The sequence below is a fragment of the Euleptes europaea genome, chromosome 3 (genome assembly GCF_029931775.1).
Source record: "Euleptes europaea isolate rEulEur1 chromosome 3, rEulEur1.hap1, whole genome shotgun sequence".
NCBI classification, from domain to species: domain Eukaryota; kingdom Metazoa; phylum Chordata; class Lepidosauria; order Squamata; family Sphaerodactylidae; genus Euleptes; species Euleptes europaea.
The window spans coordinates 86,018,004-86,039,788 of record NC_079314.1 but is presented as its reverse complement, the minus strand read 5'-3'; the positions used below and the strand labels follow the sequence as shown (position 1 = coordinate 86,039,788).

Genomic DNA, 21,785 nt, shown 5'->3' with positions numbered 1-21,785 from the left:
TACATCCATTAGGACAATGCTTTTATATTCACAACTCCTTTAATGGTACAACCAATAGGCGGTGAGCTAAACACACTGAACTGCTGGGCAGAATTTTAAAAATTATTTTATATGCTTTATTTGTATATATTTTCTTTAAATTATCCTCATGTATCTTAAATTCAAATAAACCCAAAATAAATTTAACTACTGGAACTGTGATAGATGGATCACAACCATCAAGCAGAAATTGCAGCTTATTAGCTAGTCTATATCAAGAACTAATGGATTGATCAGCTGTGTTCTTAAGTGCTTCACAACAGATAGTTGAGGGAAGATGTTACAAAGAAACTAGTATTGTTAATTTTTAAGGTCTCACTGGCCTCCTGTCTTACATTGCTTCTACATATTAACATGGCTTCCCATCCGGATTTTTCTTTATGGACCAGGTTTACTTAAAGCTTGGGAAGTGAGCTTCAGCTATTTTGTTCTACGCTGCATATATATTCTGCTGCCTTTCAAAATAATAAATTGCTTTTTTTTAAAGGCCCTGCTAATCCAATTTTTGTCAATTTTATGACAATTTTATTTGCTAGAGAGAACTAAGGGGCAGCCTGCTTACTATTGTAGGATGGAAGTTCTGTTTGACAAAGAAGATCAGACGACTGAAAGCTGGAATTGGGTTAAAATTTCTGTAAACTCTAAGGAGCTCCTAACACTTATGCACAACTACAGAGGAATGGAGCATTTTCACCCTCCCTTTGCAGTTGCTACGTGTCAGATACTAAGGCGATGCATTGCCTCTGGAGAAGCCACAACTTTTCAGAATTTCCTAAGTAGGTGGAAGTGAAACAATGGGCAATTCCTCAGAGCCCCCAGACAGACCATTTCTTAAAGCTACAGAAGCAGCACACACCCAACCACAAAAATGCAATTCGAACATGTTCTTTTAATAAGAAATACAGAAGCAAACATAGAATACTGTTAGGTTTTGCACATTCATTTCTTCTCAGTTGGAACCTTTGTAATTCTGCATTCCATCTTGGCACAATCCTGGCGGTTTATGGCCATGTGCTACTAGGAGGCCCAGGAAGAGAAGGAGCGGGTCCTCCCTAGAAGGGGCTTGGATATCAGTGCACATCCGCTAAGAGCATAATTTGTTTAGGGCAGCTGCTGCAACTTGAAGTGTCCTAACTGGCAGTGGTTTGGCATCAACTGTAACCTAGAGGAGAACGTAACGCTAAGAGAAGTGGTCATAGTTCTCTCCTCCCCAGTGTAGCTTGGGTCTAAATGGTTAATACTGATCTCGAAAAGAAAGTTTCCCCTTGACTACAGTTCTGTTTAAGACTTCTGCGCCAGTAAAGTGGTTAGTTTGATTTTCCCATCCATGGAGGCGGTGAGGCAGGTCCCGCAATCCATCGCTGTGCACCAGTCCACCGTGACCACCGGGGCCCTGTGTCCTCCCAGGGAGAGGCAGCTCTCTAGCACCTTCTCGTTGCCATTCAGCTGCAAGAGAGAAGAAAATACAAAATGAGGAAGCTTTTCCCCCTCTGCAGAAACTGCCTGTCCACTTGGCAATCTAGCACAATCTTAGCCTTGTTTTGAAGAAGAGTTAGTTTTTATATGTCAACTCTCTCTACCACTTAAGGAAGAATCAAACCGGCTTACAATAACCTTCCCTTCCCCTCCCCACAACAGACACCCTGTGAGGTAGGTGGGGCTGAAAGAGCTGTGACTTGCCCAAGGTCACCCAGCTGGCTTTATGTGTAGGAGTGGGGAAACCAACCTGGTTCTCCAGATTAGAGTCTGCCGCTCTTGTGGAGGAGTGGGGAATCAAACCCGGTTCTCCAGATTAGAGTCCGCCGCTCTTGTGGAGGAGTGGGGAATCAAACCCGGTTCTCCAGATTAGAGTCCACCGCTCTTAACCACTACACCACACTGGCTCTCTTTTGACTAGAGTAGTGGGCTGTGCTTCTACAAAGGAGGCAGCGAACACACACAAAGCTGCCTTATATTGAGTCAGACTCTTGGTCTATCAAGGCCAGAACTGTCTACTCTGGCCGTGGCTCTCTGGGCCTCAGGTGGTGGTCCCTCACATTACCCCCCCCCCCATCAGATCCTTTTAACTGAAGATGCCAGGGCTTGAACCCAGGACTTCCTGCATGCAAAGCAGATGCTCTACCACTGAGCCACAGTCCTCCGCTGAGAGATTTGGGGCAGCAAAGATCCTTCAAATTTCACCGTGAGGATTGTGCCAGATGCCCAAGTAGGTGTTTTATCATCATTTACAGTCTCTCTTTCACACTACCTCATAACAATGCTGAGACATGTCATTATGTATATTGTGACCTGGAGGCAAAAGACAGTAACTTGCCTAGGCAAATCCATGGGCTGAGCTGAGATGTGACTAGATGTCTGGTTCTGTACCCATCAAGATACACTACTCTCAAAAGGTGATGTTTACCAGACTTGAGAACACACATTGCAATTGCAATTTACCAGACTTGAGAACACACATTGCAAGTGACAAACAGTATGCAAAAACAGAACGCTAAAAAAAAAAAAAAAAAACCAGCTCTGCTGAAGCAAAGGAAGCCAAGGCTTGGCCCAAGGTTGTAGAGAACACAGACAATGAGTGTACTTTAACACCAGCCTTTCTTCAAAAGATGCAGAGCTTGCATCTGCTACAGTATCCTTGGATCACTTTCCCAGCCTCCATTACCTTGTAGATGACTCCTCCAGAAGAAGAACAGGTCAGCATGTAGTTTCCCTCGGAGTCAAATGCAAAGAGCCTCCCGTGTGGGACCTGGACTTGCTTGTAGCCGCTGTAGCCAGACAACACAAAAGGGCCAGTGGCATCTCTGGGGAGGGCATATTCTGCGACTTTGGAACCACTTTTGTGAATATTCCATTGGATAAACTAGGATGGTACAATGGGGGTGGAGGGATGGAGAGATTCTGGTCAGATGCTAAAAGGAATATGCTTGGCCTTTATTCTGCTCTGTAGCAACACTGACAGTGATAGAAGCAAGAACAGCGGCTCACAAAATGGCACAGAAATGGCACACATCAACCCCTTTCTTTGGGACCCACCAGACCACCTCTCTATTAGGTCTCATGAAGTGACAGCATCCCACTAAGTCCCTTCTGCATGACATCAATACTGTAATATTCAGTTCCCAGGGCCTGGCCATTCTCTCCCAGAGCCGGAGCCTACCTTCCCATCTTCTCCAATGCTGTAAACAGCATTCTCGTCATAACTGAATTCGACAGAATAAACTTCTCCATCGTGGGCCTTCCAACTCATAGCACATTCATGCTGTTGCATATCTGGAAAAAGAGAGGTTTATTTACTTTGAATATTGACTGCAACAGAAAACATAGAAGAGGCATTAATTTGTCCTGCTTCTGTTTTCAACAGGGGAGGGATAAGAAACCATGCCAGACATTGAAAGCCACTCATAACTTCTTGGAAGTCATGTTACTTTAAAGAATGTCTTAGCTCCCTTCCTGTAATTCAAGGTCACCGCCTTGAGATGCCACCTGGGAATTTCAACTGGTAACACTAAGTTTAAGGGAACAGAAGATGTGTGTGTTAAGTACCGTCAAGTCGCTTCCAACTCATGGCGAGCCTATGAATCAACGTCCTATCTTTAACAGCCTTGCTCAGATCTTGCAAACTGAGGGCTGTGGCTTCCTTTATTGAGTCAATCCATCTCTTGTTGGGTCTTCCTCTTTTCCTGCTGCCCTCAACTTTTCCTAGCATGGTTGTCTTTTCTGGTGACTCTTGTCTTCTTATAATGTGACCAAAGTACAATAGCCTCAGTTTAGTAATTTTATCTTCTGGGGCCAGTTCAGGGTTGATTTGATCTATAACCCACTGATTTGTTTTTTTGGCAGTCCATGGTATTCGTAACCCTCTCCTCCAACACCACATTTCAAAGGAATCTACTTTCTTCCTATCAGTAGTTCCTATTCTTTTGAAACTCTTATTGCAATGCCACAGTCATTACCCCGTCTGCAGAGATTATTTCAGGAGACTCCTTTTTAAACTTAACTAATCTTCAAGCCGTCCCCTTCCCCAAACCTGTCTTCAGGTGCCAACAGTATCTTTAGCAAGTGAGCACATGAAAACCTTCACACATTTGTGTGCTGCGGCACTGGGAGGTCTGCAGCTCCGGTGAAGGGGGCATCAAAGGAGTCTTTAGTAACAAAAGCAGATTCCCCGCCAGTCCCTCCCACCTTGCTCCAGTCCCACTCACTGACCTGCCAAGTCGCACACCATGAAAGAGCAAAGTAATACTAATGCCCCTTCCCCCCTCACTTGGAAGACAGGGGTGCAAAGGAGCTGCTATGCCAAGGCAGGGGCTGTGCGGGGGTGAGAGGAAGGGAATGAGGCATCCCAGACTGCTTGAGGCACTGACCTAAGTGGTGAGCGCCAAGCAGCAACTTCCTCCTTAGCACTTCCTGCCTCCCTTCTGCTCAGTCCCACTGCCCCACACAGATGAAAGCTTTCCAGAAATTCTGAAGCCATGGGAAAAAAATCTTGTCCCCGTTGTTTCCTCTTAGATAAAAATGGAAATTTGGGGGGAAACGGAAACATATGCGATTCTTACTGCCCTATCAAACCTAAACAAATGTTACTGCCTTAATAACATAAAATACATCATGTATAACTTGCTTAGCATATGCAAATTGCAATATTTGACACATTTATGGACTTTAAACGTTGTAAATGCCTGTTTTGTACAAGCAAAATTGCAAGTATACCCAATACTTGAGAAAAAACTGCAAGCTGATGCACCCTATGCTATCTTAGCACACATACCATAATTTTTGCTACCTGGTTAGAGAGAGCTAAGTTCAGTTTTCCACTGAGGTTTTGATGCAGTTTTTGCCCTATCTCCTTCTGATCTGTTTTCTCCCTCCTCCAAAGTAGAGCAGTAAACTCCTTTCTACCCAATCTGTAGGTAAATGTGTCATGGTGGTTTGAGGGAAGAGGTGAAAAGGTCAATCGTGTCAGATGAAAAGGACAGCAGAAGGCATTCAACTGTTGAGAAGCAATGTAAGCCCTGTATGCTCCACTCATGAAGATTTGGTATCCTTCTAGGTGCAGAAATGCATCTTGGATTTAAGAGCTGTCTACAACATCTCTAGTCCCACAACTATGAGGCTTAGGCTGGAGGGTGGGGTGGGAAAGCACCCCCCAAGCAACCTCCTAGAACAGGAAAAGTCCCAATTTTATTCTGGTTTTAACTGGAAATATTTTTAAACTGTTATTGTAAGCTGCCTTTAATCATGAGGAAAGGCAGGGTATAAATGTTTTAATGAATAGACAATAAATCGATAAATTGCCGGTTGCTCCCAGAGTGCCTGCACTTATGCCAACCCTGTGGGTATCTTGTGCTTCCCCTTCTGTGATGTGGGGGCTGCCCCACAAGTTGAGAGCCCAGGATCTGAGAATGTAGACTCAGCGTTTGTGCCAAAGACAACCAAGCTGTAGCCCAGGCTCCCATTTACCGAAGAGACGAATGATGCCATCGGCTGCTCCAGTGACCAGCAGATTTCCATTGTGATTGAAGGCTGTGCAGTTTATAGCAATGGGATCAGGCTCAAGTGAAAACTGAAGCTGGAATGGGGACAAAAACAAAATGCATTAGGAGAACTTAATCATGTGTCCTTTTCCCTAGAAACTTTGTTTGTCTGGCAGATACACAGGGGAGCAGTTAACTCTGCAGGGTCAGGTTACTCCAGCAACTACTGCTGTTGTTAATGCCATCTGGCTTCCTGTTTCCCTGCTCAGCTTTGGGCCCACAGGGACTCTGGGAAGTTCTAGCCAAGGCAGCCAATCTGTCCTTGCACTGTACAGTTTCTCCCCACCACTGAAGGCTGAGAATTGCTTTCCTCCAGACTTTTAAATAGCCCTGTCCCTTGCTAAAGAGAAAAGGTATCTGTCCTTAGATTCATGGGAGAGCACAGCATCTTCTGTTGGATTACAAAGGAAGGACTTGTATTAAAACACACTCACACACCTGTTCCCCCACATGCTAGTGGCTGTCCTTGCTTGCCACTTCTACCACTCTGAAACTCTGAAACAAAGGAAGGAGCCCCATTTGGTTTCCCTGACTTTTTAGTTTTCCTCCATCGGGCGAAGCCAGGTTCTGCAAGACTGAATTAACTCTTTACTGCTGATCCTGGCACTTACAGGGTGCACGAAATGTAGGTGGGTCCCCAACAACAGATGAGCAAGACAGAACTAGATCTGAGACCAGGACAAAGCCACTAGGGGTGGGAGGATACCACTGCTAGGGCTGCCAGCTGGCCTGCAGAAAAGCGTCTTGACCCTTTAATATAGTTTTAAAGTGTGGAAACAGACAGCTGAAGCATTTCATGGCATGGAGGTAAACAGCCTCTATTAAAGATACAGGACATTTTCCTCAAGGCATGTTAGCCTTACTACAGCAGGAGGTCACCAGGGAGACTAACAGGCCACAGTGGAAAGGAAATGGGACCATCTGAAGGCAAGACAGGAGGGGCTAGTGAGGGGAGAAATGCTGTAGTAAATACTCTGGTGAACTAACAAGAAAGGCACCCTGTTGGTATAGCACAGTGGCTAGGAGAGCTGGCATGCAGGGAGTTGCCAATTCAAATATCGCTGCAGCCATAAACTTACAAAAAGACTCAAGGGAAGTTACTCAGACTTTCAGTGTCATTGGCACTACAGGGACAATTCTGGTTTGCCTTGCAGGGCTGTTGTAATGATTACTGTAATTATTATTATTATTGGTTTTTGTAGGTTATCCGGGCTGTGTGACCGTGGTCTTGGTATTTTCTTTCCTGACGTTTCGCCAGCAGCTGTGGCAGGCATCTTCAGAGGAGTAACACTGAAGGACAGTGTCTCTCCTCTGTTACTCCTCTGAAGATGCCTGCCACAGCTGCTGGTGAAACGTCAGGAAAGAAAATACCAAGACCACGGTCACACAGCCCGGATAACCTACAAGAACCAATGAACTCTGACCGTGAAAGCCTTCGACAATATTATTATTATTACTTAGCACTTTTATAGTGTGTCACACACTAATGTACTAATACTAATACTAATTATTAATATTGTTCAGGGCAAAAGCAACAGGGTACAAACTCTGGAGATGGGGAGATTTCTCAGAATGCCCCTGATATCTTCCCAGATGAAAGCCACACACATAAGCCCAAGATTTTAAGACATGCTCAGGTGGCCAGAGTGGGCATTCTCTTCTGCTGGTCATTGGCACAACTCAACAGTAACATAACGGAGATTCAACCTCATTCAGCTGTTCAAGGAACATCATTTGATCTCAAGACGAAAAAGATGGGGGGGGGGGGAGTCTCAGAAATAGTATTTGATGGAATCCTTCCGAAAATAAACTGGAGACTGGCTAAATATAGTGCATTTATTGGGGTTGATAACTAGTAATTTCTTAAGTGATCTACAAATTCAGGAAAAGACACTCTCCACTTTTTGCTAGGAATTAGGCTTGAAGGAAAAAACAATACCTGCTGCTTCATGGTTTTTGTGTCCCACAAAAGCAGTTTCCCAGGAACCTGGTTTGTGCCTTTCCCTCCAGAATCTGGAGCTATGAGGCCAGATGCTGCAGCAGAGCAGACAAAGGAGGCACCACTTCGGCTGCAGGCAAGGGAGAGGATCCTGAAAGACAAAACACCCCATGAACACATACACACACAGGCAGCTCCGGCTCTCTGCACAAGACAGCCACAGAGGCAGCAGGAAAGGCAGCCATTTTCAGCTTTGGTCAAAGCTCCAGTAGGCCCATACGAAGTTCAGGCTACAGCAAGTCCCACACAATGCCAGAAGCCATGGGCCCCAGGGCACCTCTCAGCTTCTTTTAAGTGACACATGTGTAAACTACCAACAGTGGCCAATGACACAACGTGAGCTGAGTGAGGGCAAAGATTAGCTGGGGACTAATCACACACAGGCCAATTAGATGCAAGCCAGAGCAACAGATGCATGGGTCCCCAGATGCTAAAGCTCTCCTCCAAAGCCCACTAGCTCTTTCCCTAAAGTGTCTCTTCCCACAAGGCTAAGAGCCAAGCCGGTTTTTCCTCCAATTCACTGGGGAAGGAGTGCTTCAGAAGAGCCTGGGAGGCATCACTTTTGTACTTGTGGGGAGCTCCTATTTGGAAACACAGCTGCCTCCACCATAAGACAACCCTTGGCTTGCAACCCCCCCAAAAATTCAAAAACTGCTCTCAGGTTCAATAAGGTTAGGGATCCCCGGCCTACTAGAACAACGCAAAGCTCATAAATAGATGGGCAGATGGAGCCTCTGAAACAGCAGCCAGGCAGTTTCATGAAGAGCAGAAATGCACGTGAATTACGACACCAAGCAATTCATTTTACAACAACCAAAAAGCGAAGGGGGTGGTTCTTGGCTCAGTAGGTTACCTGGGCATGTCTTCATCAATGCTGATTTCACAAAGATTCTTCTTGGCCTCAGTGTCATAAAGACGAACCGTCCCAACTCCGCTACCCAGCAACAACTACAAACCAAAACCAGCTATCAGAATGAAGTATCTGAAATCTACTAGTTACAGATACACAGAAATGGTATCAACTGCCTTGAGAAGTCACAGGACAGGAAATATTACTCAGACAAAAGCCACTGGAAAGACTGTGCGAGATACCTTAGGCCCACCCAAAAGCCCTGGGACATCCAAGACAAAAAATCAGTTGCAGAGACTCTCTTAAGATATGGAGACTGCAGTTACTTCAAAAGCCATTTCCATCACAACAATTCCCGCTACTCACCAGCCTGTCCCGTTTGGTTGCCCACTCCAGAGAAAGGAGGGGAGATTTGGAAATTGAAGAAGCTTTGGTTTGCATAATGGGATTGAAAGACCACACCTTGATGACCCCATCCACGTCCAAGCTGGCCACCCTTCGCCCAGAACAGTCAACACTAAATGGAGAAGTAAATTATGCAATTGTCCCTGATAAACGCTCATATTTACAGTCCCAAACTGTGCTCAGGCCAGTCATTCATTCAATGCAAGTCCCAGATATTCTCCGTGGGAAATTAGTACTGTCCTCTTAATATGCAGAACCCTTTGCAATCCTTCTGATGAAACAGGCAAGTCACTGCTGGAAACCGGAGCTGAGAGATTGGGCCTCGCCTAAGGCCATCCTTAATCATTTGGGTTAAAGCCACACATCAGCTCAGAGCTCCCATCTGCATCAAACCATGGTGGCTCTCTCTAATCACCCCCACAACACACATACTCCTTCCCCAAAAGAACATGCTACTCACCGGCAATGCATGATGGACGAATGGTGCTCTCCATACTCTTCCTGACTCAAGACAATGAATGGCTGCTCCTGCCTGATCCCTCCAGTCTCCAGGCTGGACCCCAAAGTTTTTGTTAGGGTTTCCGTTTGTTCAGCATGCAGCTCAAGAGGCACGTCCGTTTCAGCGGGAAGGACCTCCAGCTTCCGCTCAACAGTCTGTGCCTAAACCAAGAGAAGGACCCTGTGTATAGTACAGCAAGCCAGGAGAATCAGTCAAGCTATTCCCACCATCTCAGTGTGCTACAAAGCCAGAGTTTTATTGTGCCATGTCAGCAGCTAAAATGCCACCAAGCACACTGAAGGTAATAAGCAGTGCATCCCTTGATGGAGAATAGCTCAACTGGTTTGTAGCACTGTTTGCACCTGCTGTTGGGAGAAGAGCACCTCATGTGAAAAATAAGGACAGTATACGGCCCCTAGAACCAGAAGAAAGCTGTGCCCGTTTTCAGTCTTCACTGAAAAGATATTATTCCATTCCTAACCAGAATTAGAAGAGTCATAGAGACTGTCCAAGTGTAGGATTAAAGGCTCAAACAGGCCCTAAACTGAAAACACTCCCTATATACTTTCTCCATTAACTAGCATGTGGAGAGAAAACACTGAATAAGGGATAAAGGCTGTATTGCTATATTTGATTAGTGAATACACATGAACACTCGTGAAGCTGCCTTTTGGTCCATCAAGATCAGTACTGTCTACTCAGACTGGCAGGGTTCTGAGGTAAAGGTCTGCTGGAGAGGGTGAGTCAGAAATGGAATAAATAAATAAATATCTGCACAGGATTCTTTAAAAATCGCACTCCACAAGGCTAAATGCAACGCCTTCCTTAACAACAATTCCAAAGGGGTAGCCCTTCTAGGCTGCTGCAGAAAAAGCAATCAGAAATCTTGTGGCACCTGAAAGACTGACAATGCTGTATTCCAACATAAGCTTTTGTCAACCAGTGACAATTTCATTCACTGGTTGTGCTCAGGACTGCTGAGAGCCACTATGGGCCTCTAGACAAAAATTCCATCCGCCCCCTCCCCAGTATGACCCTGATCCAAACCAAAAATCCTAACAAAAATCATTTGGCTGGCTGTTACCAGAAAGGTAAAGGTCCCATGTGCAAGCACCGGGTCATTCCTGACCCATGGGGTAACGTCACATCCCGACGTTTACTAGGTAGACTTTGTTTACGGTGTGGTTTGCCAGTGCCTTCCCCAGTCATCTTCCCTTTACCCCCAGAAAGCTGGGTACTCATTTCACTGACCTCGGAAGGATGGAAGGCTGAGTCAACCTTGAGCCGGCTACCTGAAACCAACTTCTGTTGGGATCAAACTCAGGTCGTGAGCAGAGCTTTTGACTGCAGTACTGCAGCTTAACACTCTGCGCCACGGGGCTTTTGCTGTTAAGGGGCTGTTACCATACATCTATAATAATATAAGGATCTGCATATCCATCTGTCTGTCCACTTGTGGCAGGCATAACACATCAGAATATAACTACCAACGCTAACAGGATCTGATCTGCAGACAGTTTCCCTCGGCCTCCTAGTAAACTTTGCTAAAAGGCCCAGCCAGCAGAATCTAAGGAATGATGAGAGCTAGCATGGTGTAATGCAGGGGTGAGGAACCTTTTTTCTGCCAATGGCCATTTGGATATTGATAACATCATTCGTGGGCAGCACATTCTGCCCCCTTTAACCCCTCCATTGTCACCACTTCCGCCCCCAGCCCTCTTGTAGTACAGAGGGAATACGTTTCTCCATGGACCTGGTGGGAAAGAGTTAACACAGTTTCTTGGGCGGTCCTAGCAGCTCCTTAGTTAATGACTCTTCTCCAAGGGGAAAAGAAGGTTCCTTTTCTTGGCAAAACAAACTCACATCCGCCTTGAATAGAGGCCATTCCTGTCCACGTGAGGGGGCAGATCACCTGTCTTAGATCTTTCTGAGCTAGAGATCTGCTAGGACCCACGAAGGGCCACACCAAATGATTTCGCGGGCCTTATACAGCCCCGGGCCTGACGTTCCCCACCCCTGGTGTAGTGGTTAAGAACAGTGGTTTAGAGTGGTGAACTGGGTTGGTTTCCCCACTCCCACACATGAAGCCAGCTGGGTGACCCTGGGCTAGTCACAGCTCTCTTAGAGCTCTCTCAGCTCATTTACCTCATAGGGTGTCTGTTGTGGGGAGGGGGAGGGGAGGTGATTGTAAGCCGGTTTGATTCTTCCTTAAGTGGTGGAGAGAGTTGGCATATAAAAACCAGCTCTTCCTCTTATTTACTGTGCTCTGCCTTCCCTGTGCCCCTAGTGGCTGCAGTTAGAACTGCATTAAAAAAATTTTTTGAAGGCATTCTGTGAAAGCAGCAGGACGCTGGCTTCAGGGGGCCTTACAGCTGACTTGGGCCCCCTGAATTTTGTCCCCTCAGTCTCCCCCTCATATGGCTCTGGTTGAGCTAAGCTACCATCCAAAGGTCTCTGTATTTTTCTTAACTAGGTTTGTGTGTGTTAAGTGCTGTCAAGTCGCTTCCGACTCATGGCGACCCTATGAATGAAAGTCCTCCAAAATGTCCTATCTTTGACAGCCTTGCTCAGGTCTTGCAAACTGAAGGCCGTGGCTTCCTTTATTGAGTCAATCCATCTCTTGTTGGGTCTTCGTCTTTTCCTAGGTTTTCCTAACTAGCAAAAACCTTTTCCTAACTAGGTTTAGGTTTTATATAATTGGTCCACAAGAGCTTATGCTGGAATAAAATTCTGTAGAAAAAATAAACAGGAATCTTGCGGCAATTTAAAGACTAACACACGGCTACCCCACTGGGATTATCCACAAAAACCTGATGACTTTGCACTGGAATGACTGATGAGATTTAACGAGGCCCATTAAGCAAAAAAACCAAACCTACATACATACGGCCTAAATGGACACCCAAGAGAACACAGAGACCCAGCAGAAAATTCTAGTCAGAAAAGCACAACAGTGAAAAAGATGAATGCAACATTAGGAATGATCAGAGAAAGGGAAGAAAAATGTAAAAGCAATTGCTACATGGCCATTTCATATGGTACACATACAATTAGAGCACTGGCCACCTAGTCTTAAGAATGCTGTAATCAAGGTTTGTAAGAGCCCCGTGGTGCAGAGTGGTAAGCTGCAGTACTGCAGTCCAAGCTCTGCTCACGACCTGAGTTCGATCCCAACGGAAGTTGGTTTCAGGTAGCTGGCTCAAGGTTGACTCATCCTTCCATCCTTCCGAGGTCGGTACCTCCCCAGCTTGCTGGGGGTAAAGGGAAGATGACTGGGGAAGGCACTGGCAAACCACCCCGTAAACAAAGTCTGCCTAGGAAACGTCGGGATGTGACATCACCCCATGGGTCAGGAATGACCCAGTGCTTGCACAGGGGACCTTTACCTTTTTAATCAAGGTTCAAGTCCATTGGGAATCCAACACATACCTGCCGAAAAGTCACAGAGCAACCAGCTCATAGTCATGGTTAGCACCCCTTCAAGTGAATGGCTCAAGCGCTGCATGTCTTTGGTCAAACACAAAACCAACGCACAACCCTGCAGTCCAGTCCGTCTCAGAAACTAGCCCCTACCTGGGAAGTTGTTTTAGACAAAAGCTCCTTTCGTTCCTTCCCATGATCCTGCAGGCGCCTCTGACGCTGCTGCAGGGAGCTGGACTCCGTTGCCATCAAGCCACTGAAGGGGCTTTTTGCTTCCTTGCAGCCACTTGCACCCTCCTTCCCTTTACTGCTCTGGAAGGCAAGGAGGAGATTTGTCAAGCTTGGGGTCCTTCCCCCCAAAAGAAATTAGAAGTTCTGAGCATTGTTTGGAGGCATGGAAAATCTTACACATGGTCTAGTTCCTTTCCCGTGACAACCTCAGCTTAGAACAATGACTAAGAAGGGGGAAAGGGGACATTTTGGGAACAACCAAAATATCACAAAGAACTGTGTGAGCTTTTGAATTCCACAGAACTCTTCCTAAGGTTGGAGGGGTGTAGAGAAAGTAAGTTGTTTTAAGGCATAAAGTCAAAGCCTGAACTAGGCAGTGGCAATCTTTACATGGAGAACAGGACATGCTGCAGACTAAATGGGATTTTTTACCCGGTGCTAGGTCACACTAAGTTGTTGGGACAAAGCATTAGTGCTTACTTCGAACCTAACACCATCCACTCCGATGAAGTATTGTAAAGAGCTCAAAACCTTGCACATTTTTGTCATACTTTGGTGGGTCTAATTAAAGTAACCACACGACTTTATGTTTATGTAAATGCTGGGAAAAGGGGGGAGGGCCTCAGTCCAATGCAGGATGAATGACAGATTCTTGACCTACTTTTCAATAAATGGTAATAAAGGAGAGAGGAAGAGAAGTTTCTGCACTAGCATGAGAATTACTAAGACACAAAACACACACACTGGCTGCTCTTGCTCCATCTCACCTGATGATTTGATTGCTCTTTCTTGCCCACCGGCATCGCACCCGCCTGTGCCGAGGATGTTCCTACAGTCTGTGTTACTCTAGAGGAACCCTTTTTGCTCTGAGGCAGGAAGGAAGACAGGAATCCCCCTCGAGCTTGGAGAGAGTGAGCCGTGCTTCTTTGGCTGCAGGTCATGTCACTGGTAGGGGAGGGGAGAGGGGAGAAAGAACATGAAGGAGGCAAAGGTAAGAATTCCACACTGAACGTAAGCTCAAACCAGAAGAGTCAAAGGCCTTCCGCTTGTAAAAGAATACCACAATGACTAGTTAACCAAGAGGTCTCAGGCTGTCGAGGATATGCCAGGCTGTCGTCAGCCTGTGGCCCACCCGCCCAGCTGTGCACAATGAATCTCCAGGCAGTTCATATCCTTACCTGTCACCCCCTCCCTGAAAAAGCATACCATGATATGGAACTTAAGTTGTGCATACTGATATTTGTCATTTATATGTTCTCCCATTTTCTTTTCCCCTACCCTCCCTTGGCTCTTTTAGCATTCTCTGGGCAAAGACCTGTGTTGTTGTTTTGCTTATGTTACTGTATACAGTATAGTGCACACTGCTGGAATATCATTATCACCATTTATGATTCCATGTTGCCCAAGTGCCAGTGTGGCAACAAGTATAACTCCCTTCTGTACGTGGCAGTGGTAGACCCACCATGGAGCGTGGCCCCTGAAGTCCTTTCTATTAACATCACACTATGTACTATGCTGATAGCAGCAGAGATTTCTGGGCCCCTTCCTACCCAGCATAAGGCTGGGATGCTTAAAGGTATCAGGACAACAACAAAATTGAACTTGCTATTAAATCAGGTCATGATCTTTCAGATTATTTATTATTTCAACTTACTACCCCGCTCGAGTCCGGGCTCAGAGCGGCTCACAAAGAAGATAAATATCCCATTAAAACGACATTTTAAATAGCCCTGTCATATAAAACAGATATACTAAATAACCTAAGGCGCCTCTAGAGTGTAAAACACAATGCTACAATTAGGCGAGCAGATGGAATAGAATCCCAGATTAATACAGGGAAAGATGCAACAACCGTAGGGGTTAGGGAGGCCAGCATTTATACATAAGAAATCGTAGCTGGCCTCAACCATAGGCACAATGTAAGCAAGACACTACCATGTAGCAACCACAGCTCCTGACACGTATACCAGACTCTAGTCTGAAGCCCCAAACACAGGCAGCTGGTCACTCGCAAGAGTGCAGCTCCAGCACTTCAGTGAGCTGCTTACTCCTCAACCACAGTAAGAATCCTTGTAGATGGGCCTGTAAAGTCCTCCTTTATTTCAGGTGATATGGAGCATCTATAGGAAGATAAAGGTTGTTATGGAAGCTGTTCCCTAAGCAAGCTTTTAGATTTCTGGCAAAGAGTAACACAAGGACCTTGGAAGGGGAAAATAACTTAGTTCTCACAGCTGTCTGCCTTTTTGAAATAACACACACTTCTCTGAAGTTGCCTTTCCAGGCTTGCCAGCCAGCAAACTACAGTAAGGGGGGTAAGCAACATCTCTGTCATCCAGCCATGCGACTCTCTGACCCAGACTTCAGCCAACAGACTCACAGCTCCGAATCCCCCAGGTGGTCCATGTTGGTCACATAGGAAGGCAGCTTGTGATGAAGTATCAACTCTTCTTCCTCCTCCTGCTGCTGCAGTTCCTCTTTCTTCATTCGGTAGTACTCCGCCTGCAAGGCAAACAGCTAAAAAAAGGGAAGGGGAACAGAGAGAAATTCATCTCAGTTTCCCTCCTTGCCAATGCTAAGCAATGTTCCCACCCTCCTGTTATCAACATTCAGTTTCCTACTGGATGCCAGGTCAGGACAATCTCTTACACCTTTACACATAAATTAAAAAAGAGCTTTCACTACAACAATGCAGCCTTGAATTTACTTTCTACCCTAGAAGTCTATGGGAGACAGTCACATCTGGAAGACACATCCTCCACACATGAAGCTGCCTTATAGTGGGCTCATTGGTCTATCAAGGTCAGTATTGTCTTCTCGTACTGGTAGCAGCTTTCCAAGATCTTAGGCAGATCACGTACTACCTCATCCTTTAGGTGGAAATGCTGAGCATTAAACCTAGGACCGTCTACGTGCCAAGCAGATCTCTACCACTGAACCCTGGACCCATCCACTTAGAAGTAACGCAGGTTAAAATAGAAAAGGTGATTGATTGAAGCCGTAGTTTTCTGCCAGACTCTAGATTAGATGCTGGAGTCAAACGTTTAAGGATTACACCAACTGGAGGAAGCAGTCGGTTTAAGGTTTAAGGCTTAATGCTAAGAACCAGGGAAGGGTAAGTTCACACCAGTGAAATGTGTATTGACAAAAATGGAGCAGAAGCCATTTGAGAGGAGGGTAAGAAGTGGGAGAGTTTCAGCAGCAGCCACGCCCCTAAGGGTTTTTCTAAAAATGTGCAGCTGAATATTGTTATAGCCATATTACATTAAAGGACCTGCTATGCATTATTATAAACTCCCAGCTTTCATTTTTTTAAACAAGTCAGTGTCTATTCCCTTTTATTGCAGAGATATGCCTCTTCCCTTATACCTTCACAACAAAAGATGCCAGAGACTACTGTGTTGTGGGTTTTCTTAATGAAAGTTGGGAGTATACAGAACCTGTTACGCATATTGTTATAGTTATATCCATATAACAATACTCATTCAAAACAAAAAAAGGCCCCCAGCAGCAGGGTGGGGACCGGCCACTATGGGGGAAATGGCTGCCATTTGGGCAGGACTGAGAAAATTCTAATTCTCTGGCCCACACAGCAACCATCCAGGTTTCACTGTGAGCCTTTCCAAAACTTTGGAGCAAAGCAGTCTTGGAAAAGATCAGGAGAAAAATCTACTTCCCACCAGCAATGAACCTGGGTGTGGAAATGGCCTAAGTATCAAGTTAGAAATTTCTGTCTCACCTTTTGACGCAGAGTTTCATTTTCTTCTTGGAGGAAATTACTTCTCTGACATTCTTCATCAAAATTCAAAATGACAGGGACAGGTAAGAAAGGTTAAGGATGAACCCGAGTGAAATCGGGAAAGGTTAAGGATGAACCTGAGGGAAATCCCTCCCTCTGGAGGTTCATCAAAGTCCAAGTAGTTTCTTGAAGTATTCTGAGACTTGTGGCAGCCAAGACGTACGCCAGAAGTGGCTTATTTTAGGTGTCTTTTGTCCTGTTTAAAATCAAATCTTTGTATCACTCCCCCACCAAGTCTGGAATCATAACACTGACTGCCAACTTACTTCTATCTCCATTTTGAGGTGCTAGTATTAATATCTGAAACCTTTCACAACTTGAAAAGGATATGCATGCACTGAAATAAGACACTGAGGAAGTTGTGCAGAGACACAATGAAGGTGTCTGCCCACTGGCGGGAAAAATATGTGCCAAAAGTAGGGTTGGATTCTGGATTCGGGATGAAAGGCAACACAAACCACTCCTTCCACTCAGTCTGGTTCTGAAGTTCTGAGGCCTGCTTCTGAAAGAATTCCTGAGTCTTGTCATTTCTGGATGTCTAAAAATATATAAAACAAAAGGGGGCTTAGATTTCATTTATTCTTGCTGTAAACAGACCCCAGTAAAGTCACAAGGGTCCACCAGACACAGTAACAGCAGCTGGAGAAGTCAGATGCGTACAGTGTTTGATACAACAGTGTCTGATAAGACATTCTTTTAATGAAACCATCCTGTCTGGACACAAGCTCACCAACTTGTAACATACCTGCACGGTATGAATGAGGTAGTAGCGGTACAAGCTGATCTTCAACTTGTTCACCGTAGGTCGGTACACGTCCTCCAATCGACTGAAAAGGCGCCTCTCAAGGTAACTCCAGTAATCCCGAAGGGCAGCCAGATCATAGCTCTGAACATATTGCTGCAATTGTTCCACTATCTTATCCACCTGAAGATACAGAGCGAGAAACCCTAAGAAGCTATTTGTTGGGGTTATGTCATTCTATAAAGCTACCTTACCCTGAGTCAAACCATTGATCCACTTCAGGGTCTCAGTTAAGAAAGGTCTTCCCAGCACCTCCTACTGGAAACTAGAGATTGGACCTCAAACATTCTGACCCAAACATGTAACCCTCCCTTCCTATTACCTATAATAGGCCTAGCAAGTCTTATTGGCAGGGTGACAAAGAGAGAATCAAAGTCTTGCACATTTGATCAAAATTTTCCAGGGAGATACTCTTTTCAACTACAGCAACAAGGCTTGGAAAGATACTATAAATGTAGGAATGACTTATATTTTCTGTTTGTCACATCCTGACTGACCTTTTGCCATTCACTCTTTCAAGTACTCACTGAAAATAATGTTGAGGGTGTTTTTTGCAGAAATTGCCTATCCCCTTTCAAAACAAGGAATAGAATCCTTGGCATTCTAATTCCTCAGCCGCTCTTCTAGGTCAGCCTTGCACAATCCACCTAGCTCAAAACTCTGCCTTCTCCACAATTCAAAGGTTTAACACTGAGCTTGGCTTTTTACATAGGGCTGTTTGAGAGAAAGAGAAAGAATACAGGCGAAGAAACACATGAAAAGCAAGGTGGACTTAAACCAGAGTGGGATTGGTTAAAGGAAGTTATAAGCTGCCTGGCACATCCAATGTACCTACTTAAAGAGAAGCATCCAAGCATAGCAGGCAGTTGCAACATTATAATGAAAGCAACAAAGCTAAATGGTGTGGGAAGAATATACTGCAGGCAGGGTAGTGACTGGTAAGTGGAGCACAAAGGTCCCTCAAAGGCATGAGAAGGTGACTTGGCAATAAAATCTGGCAGCTCCTACTTTGGCTATAGTCAAGGGTAAGAATCTGGCTACTTATGCGCTCATATCTATGCATCTTGTAGTCACAGGTGGAAATCACAATTTCATGGCCTACATATAAACAAAAATTTATCGGCATTTCCATAAAGCATTCCTATCTCGTTTACATTCACAATCCTATAAAGTGGGGGCCAATCATCATTCCCATTTTTCAAAGTTACAGCTGAGAAAAGGGGAAGTATACATCCATGTTTTGGGGTCCAATTCAAGGTGCTACTTTTAACCTACAATGTGCCAAGCAGGGTATTTCAAGGACTGTCTTCTCTGACAACTCAGCCTGCTTTAAGACCTGCTGCTTAGAGTACCAACTTTTCTGGATGCAAGGGCATCCAATAGGAACTGGGCCTATTGAGCAGTCACTCTAGGACTACGAATTGCCTTCTCTCAAGGAGGTATGTTTAGCCGACTTTCACTGGCAAATATATGCTTAGACTCCTTTCACTAGCAGGTCTCTTATGGCGCAATCCAACAGAACTACGCCCTTCTAAACTCACTGACGTCCGATGGACTTTAAAGGATGTAACTCAGGATTGCACCACACGAGAAGACTGATCTTGCTGCTTTAACTCATTTCTCTATTATTGATTAAACTGGTTTTAGTTTTACCCAATTGTTCGCAGTACTGATTTATGTTTCATATTTTATGCGTTCAAGCATTCTGCATGCAAGGTGATGAAAAGCTGTATTCTTATGTGATTTGAAAATATATGTTTGTGTAACATGGCCAGTTTCGGTCGGTCTGTTCCAAGAGAGACACCAACTACCAGAGAGAGCAGTTTCCAAACACAATTTAAGAAAGCCCTCACAATACAATACACAAAAGAAGTCTGTAGAGATACAGAAGCAGATTGCTGCTGTGAAATGACTTAAATTAGTAGTTAGTGTTTAAAGAGAAAGAAGCTGGGCGGCAATGATGCCTGGAGACCCCTTGCCTAATCCCACTGATATCCAACCACTGATCTTAGACACAGAGACTCTGCCCTTATTATCACTTCACCTGCTCAAAAAAGAAGAGTTGGTTTTTATAGGCCAACTTTCTCTACCACTGAAGGGAGACTCAAACCAGCTTACAATCACCCTTCCCCACAACAGACACCCTGTGAGGTAGCTGGGGCTGAGAGAGCTCGAAGAGAACTGTGTCTAGCCCAAGGTCATCCAGCCGGCTTCGTGTGTAGGAGTGGGGAAACAAATCCAGTTCACCAGATTCGCCTCGGCCGCCAATGAGGAGGAGCTGGGAATCAAACCCGGTTCTCCAGATGAGACACAGTGGGTAGCCATGTTGGTCTGTCTGCAGTAGTAGAAAAGGGCAAGAGTCCAGTAGCACCTTACAGACTAACAAGAATATTTTCTGGCAGGGTATGAGCTTTCGTGAGCCACAGCTCACTTCTTCAGATACAGTTAATAGAACAGGGCAAGAGTCCAGTAGCACCTTAAGGACTAACAAAAATATTTTCTGGCAGGGTATGAGCTTTCGTGAGCCGCAGCTCACTTCTTCAGATACAGCTAGGAGAAATGGGCAAGAGTCCAGTAGCACCTTAAAGACTAACCAAAATATTTTCTGGTAGGTAGGGTGTGAGCTTTCGTGAGCCACAGCTCACTTCTTCAGATAGTATCTGAAGAAGTGAGCTGTGGCTCACGAAAGCTCACACCCTACCAGAAAATATTCTTGTTAGTCTTTAAGGTGCTCCTGGACTCTTGCCCTTTTCTACTAGTGCAGAGGAGAGTCCACCGCTCCAAACCACCGCTCTTCCCCACTACACCACGCTGGCTCTCCCCCAGCAGCAGCAGCAGCGGCAATGACCACGGGCCCTGCTTCAACCTGGGGAACCCAATCCGCACCCACGCAATAGCCACCAAGATCCCGCTGGGAGCCAAAGGGCGACCGACACCGACGCCTCCGCAGGGGCAGCAGGCCCCATCTAGCCAGCAGCCTTGGCTGCTGGCTAGATGGGGCCTGCTGCCCCTGCGGAGGCGTCGGTGTCGGTCGCCCTTTGGCTCCCAGCGGGATCTTGCAAGGACGGCGCGGCTCTCCGGCCCAGAGGCTCTCCGGGCACAGCAGTGTTCAGCCGTGAAGGGAAGAGCCGGGGAGAGATGGGGGAGCCGCTCGCCCCAGTGCCCAGCTGTCCTCCGCTCAGCATCCCCTCCCGCCAGCCAGCTCCGGCCCTGCCGGCCTCTTCACGGCCCCTCACCCGGAACCCCTTCTCCTTGTCCGCCTTGATCTCCGCGTCCAGCTGCTTCAAGGTGGCCGTGAAGCCGCGGAAGAGCAGATACTCCCGCACCAGGTCGTCGGTGCGCTCCACGGCGGCGGCCATCGCGCCGCCGGGTCACGGGGAAGCCGCCCACGGCGGCAAGCCCCGCCCATCCCATCCCCGCCCCGCCCCGCCTCTCTTGGCTTAACCCTTCCTCAGCCGGAATTCCCCATCCCCATCTTTTTTCAGCCCTGGCCTGGATGGCCCAGGCTAGCCTGATCTTGTCAGATCTCAGAAGCTAAGCAGGGTCGGCCCTGGTTAGTATTTGGATGGGAGGCCACCAAGGAAGTCCAGGGTTGCTGTGCAGAGGAAGGCCCTGGCAAACCACCTCTGTTAAGTCTCTTGCCATGAAAACCCCCCAAAAAAGGGGTCGCCATAAGTCAGCTGCGACTTGAAGGCACTTTACACACACACACAATCTAACACTAAGGTGAACCACTTAAGCGAATGCTTTTGTTTTAAGTTTAGGCTTAAACTGATTAAATTGTAGCAAACAAATTAAAATAATATTATAATCTAACACGCCCTGACATGGATGGCCCAGGCTAGCCTGATCTCGCCAGATCTCAGAAGCTAAGCAGGGTCAGCCCTGGTTAGTATTTGGGCGGGAGACCACCAAGGAATATCAGGGTTGCTGTGCAGAGGAAGGCCCTGGCAAACCACCTCTCTTAGTCTCTTGCCATGAAAACCCCAAAAGGGGTCGCCATAAGTCGGCTGCGACTTGAAGGCACTTTACACACACACACACAATCTAACACTAAGGTGAACCACTTAAGCGAATGCTTTTGTTTTAAGTTTGGGCTTAAACTGATTAAATTGTAGCAAACAAATTAAAATAATATTATAATCTAACACGCCCTGACATGGATGGCCCAGGCTAGCCTGATCTCGCCAGATCTCAGAAGCTAAGCAGG

General features: G+C 46.0%; 1 protein-coding gene across 1 annotated transcript; it reads right to left on the bottom strand.

The window, feature by feature from the left end:
- Window positions 1–1,203: 1,203 nt before the first annotated feature.
- WDR91 (WD repeat domain 91) lies at window positions 1,204–20,947 on the bottom strand. Its single transcript, XM_056846156.1, has 15 exons — window positions 20,812–20,947; window positions 17,519–17,698; window positions 17,104–17,311; window positions 16,714–16,796; window positions 15,355–15,491; window positions 13,745–13,922; window positions 12,900–13,058; window positions 9,288–9,487; window positions 8,789–8,939; window positions 8,426–8,520; window positions 7,513–7,663; window positions 5,500–5,608; window positions 3,197–3,309; window positions 2,702–2,899; window positions 1,204–1,485 (listed from the first exon to the last, which is right to left on the bottom strand). Exons 1-15 carry the CDS (start codon window positions 20,932–20,934, stop codon window positions 1,321–1,323), a joined length of 2,250 nt encoding a protein of 749 aa, XP_056702134.1. The 5' UTR covers window positions 20,935–20,947; the 3' UTR covers window positions 1,204–1,320.
- Between the last annotated feature and the right edge of the window lie 838 nt (window positions 20,948–21,785).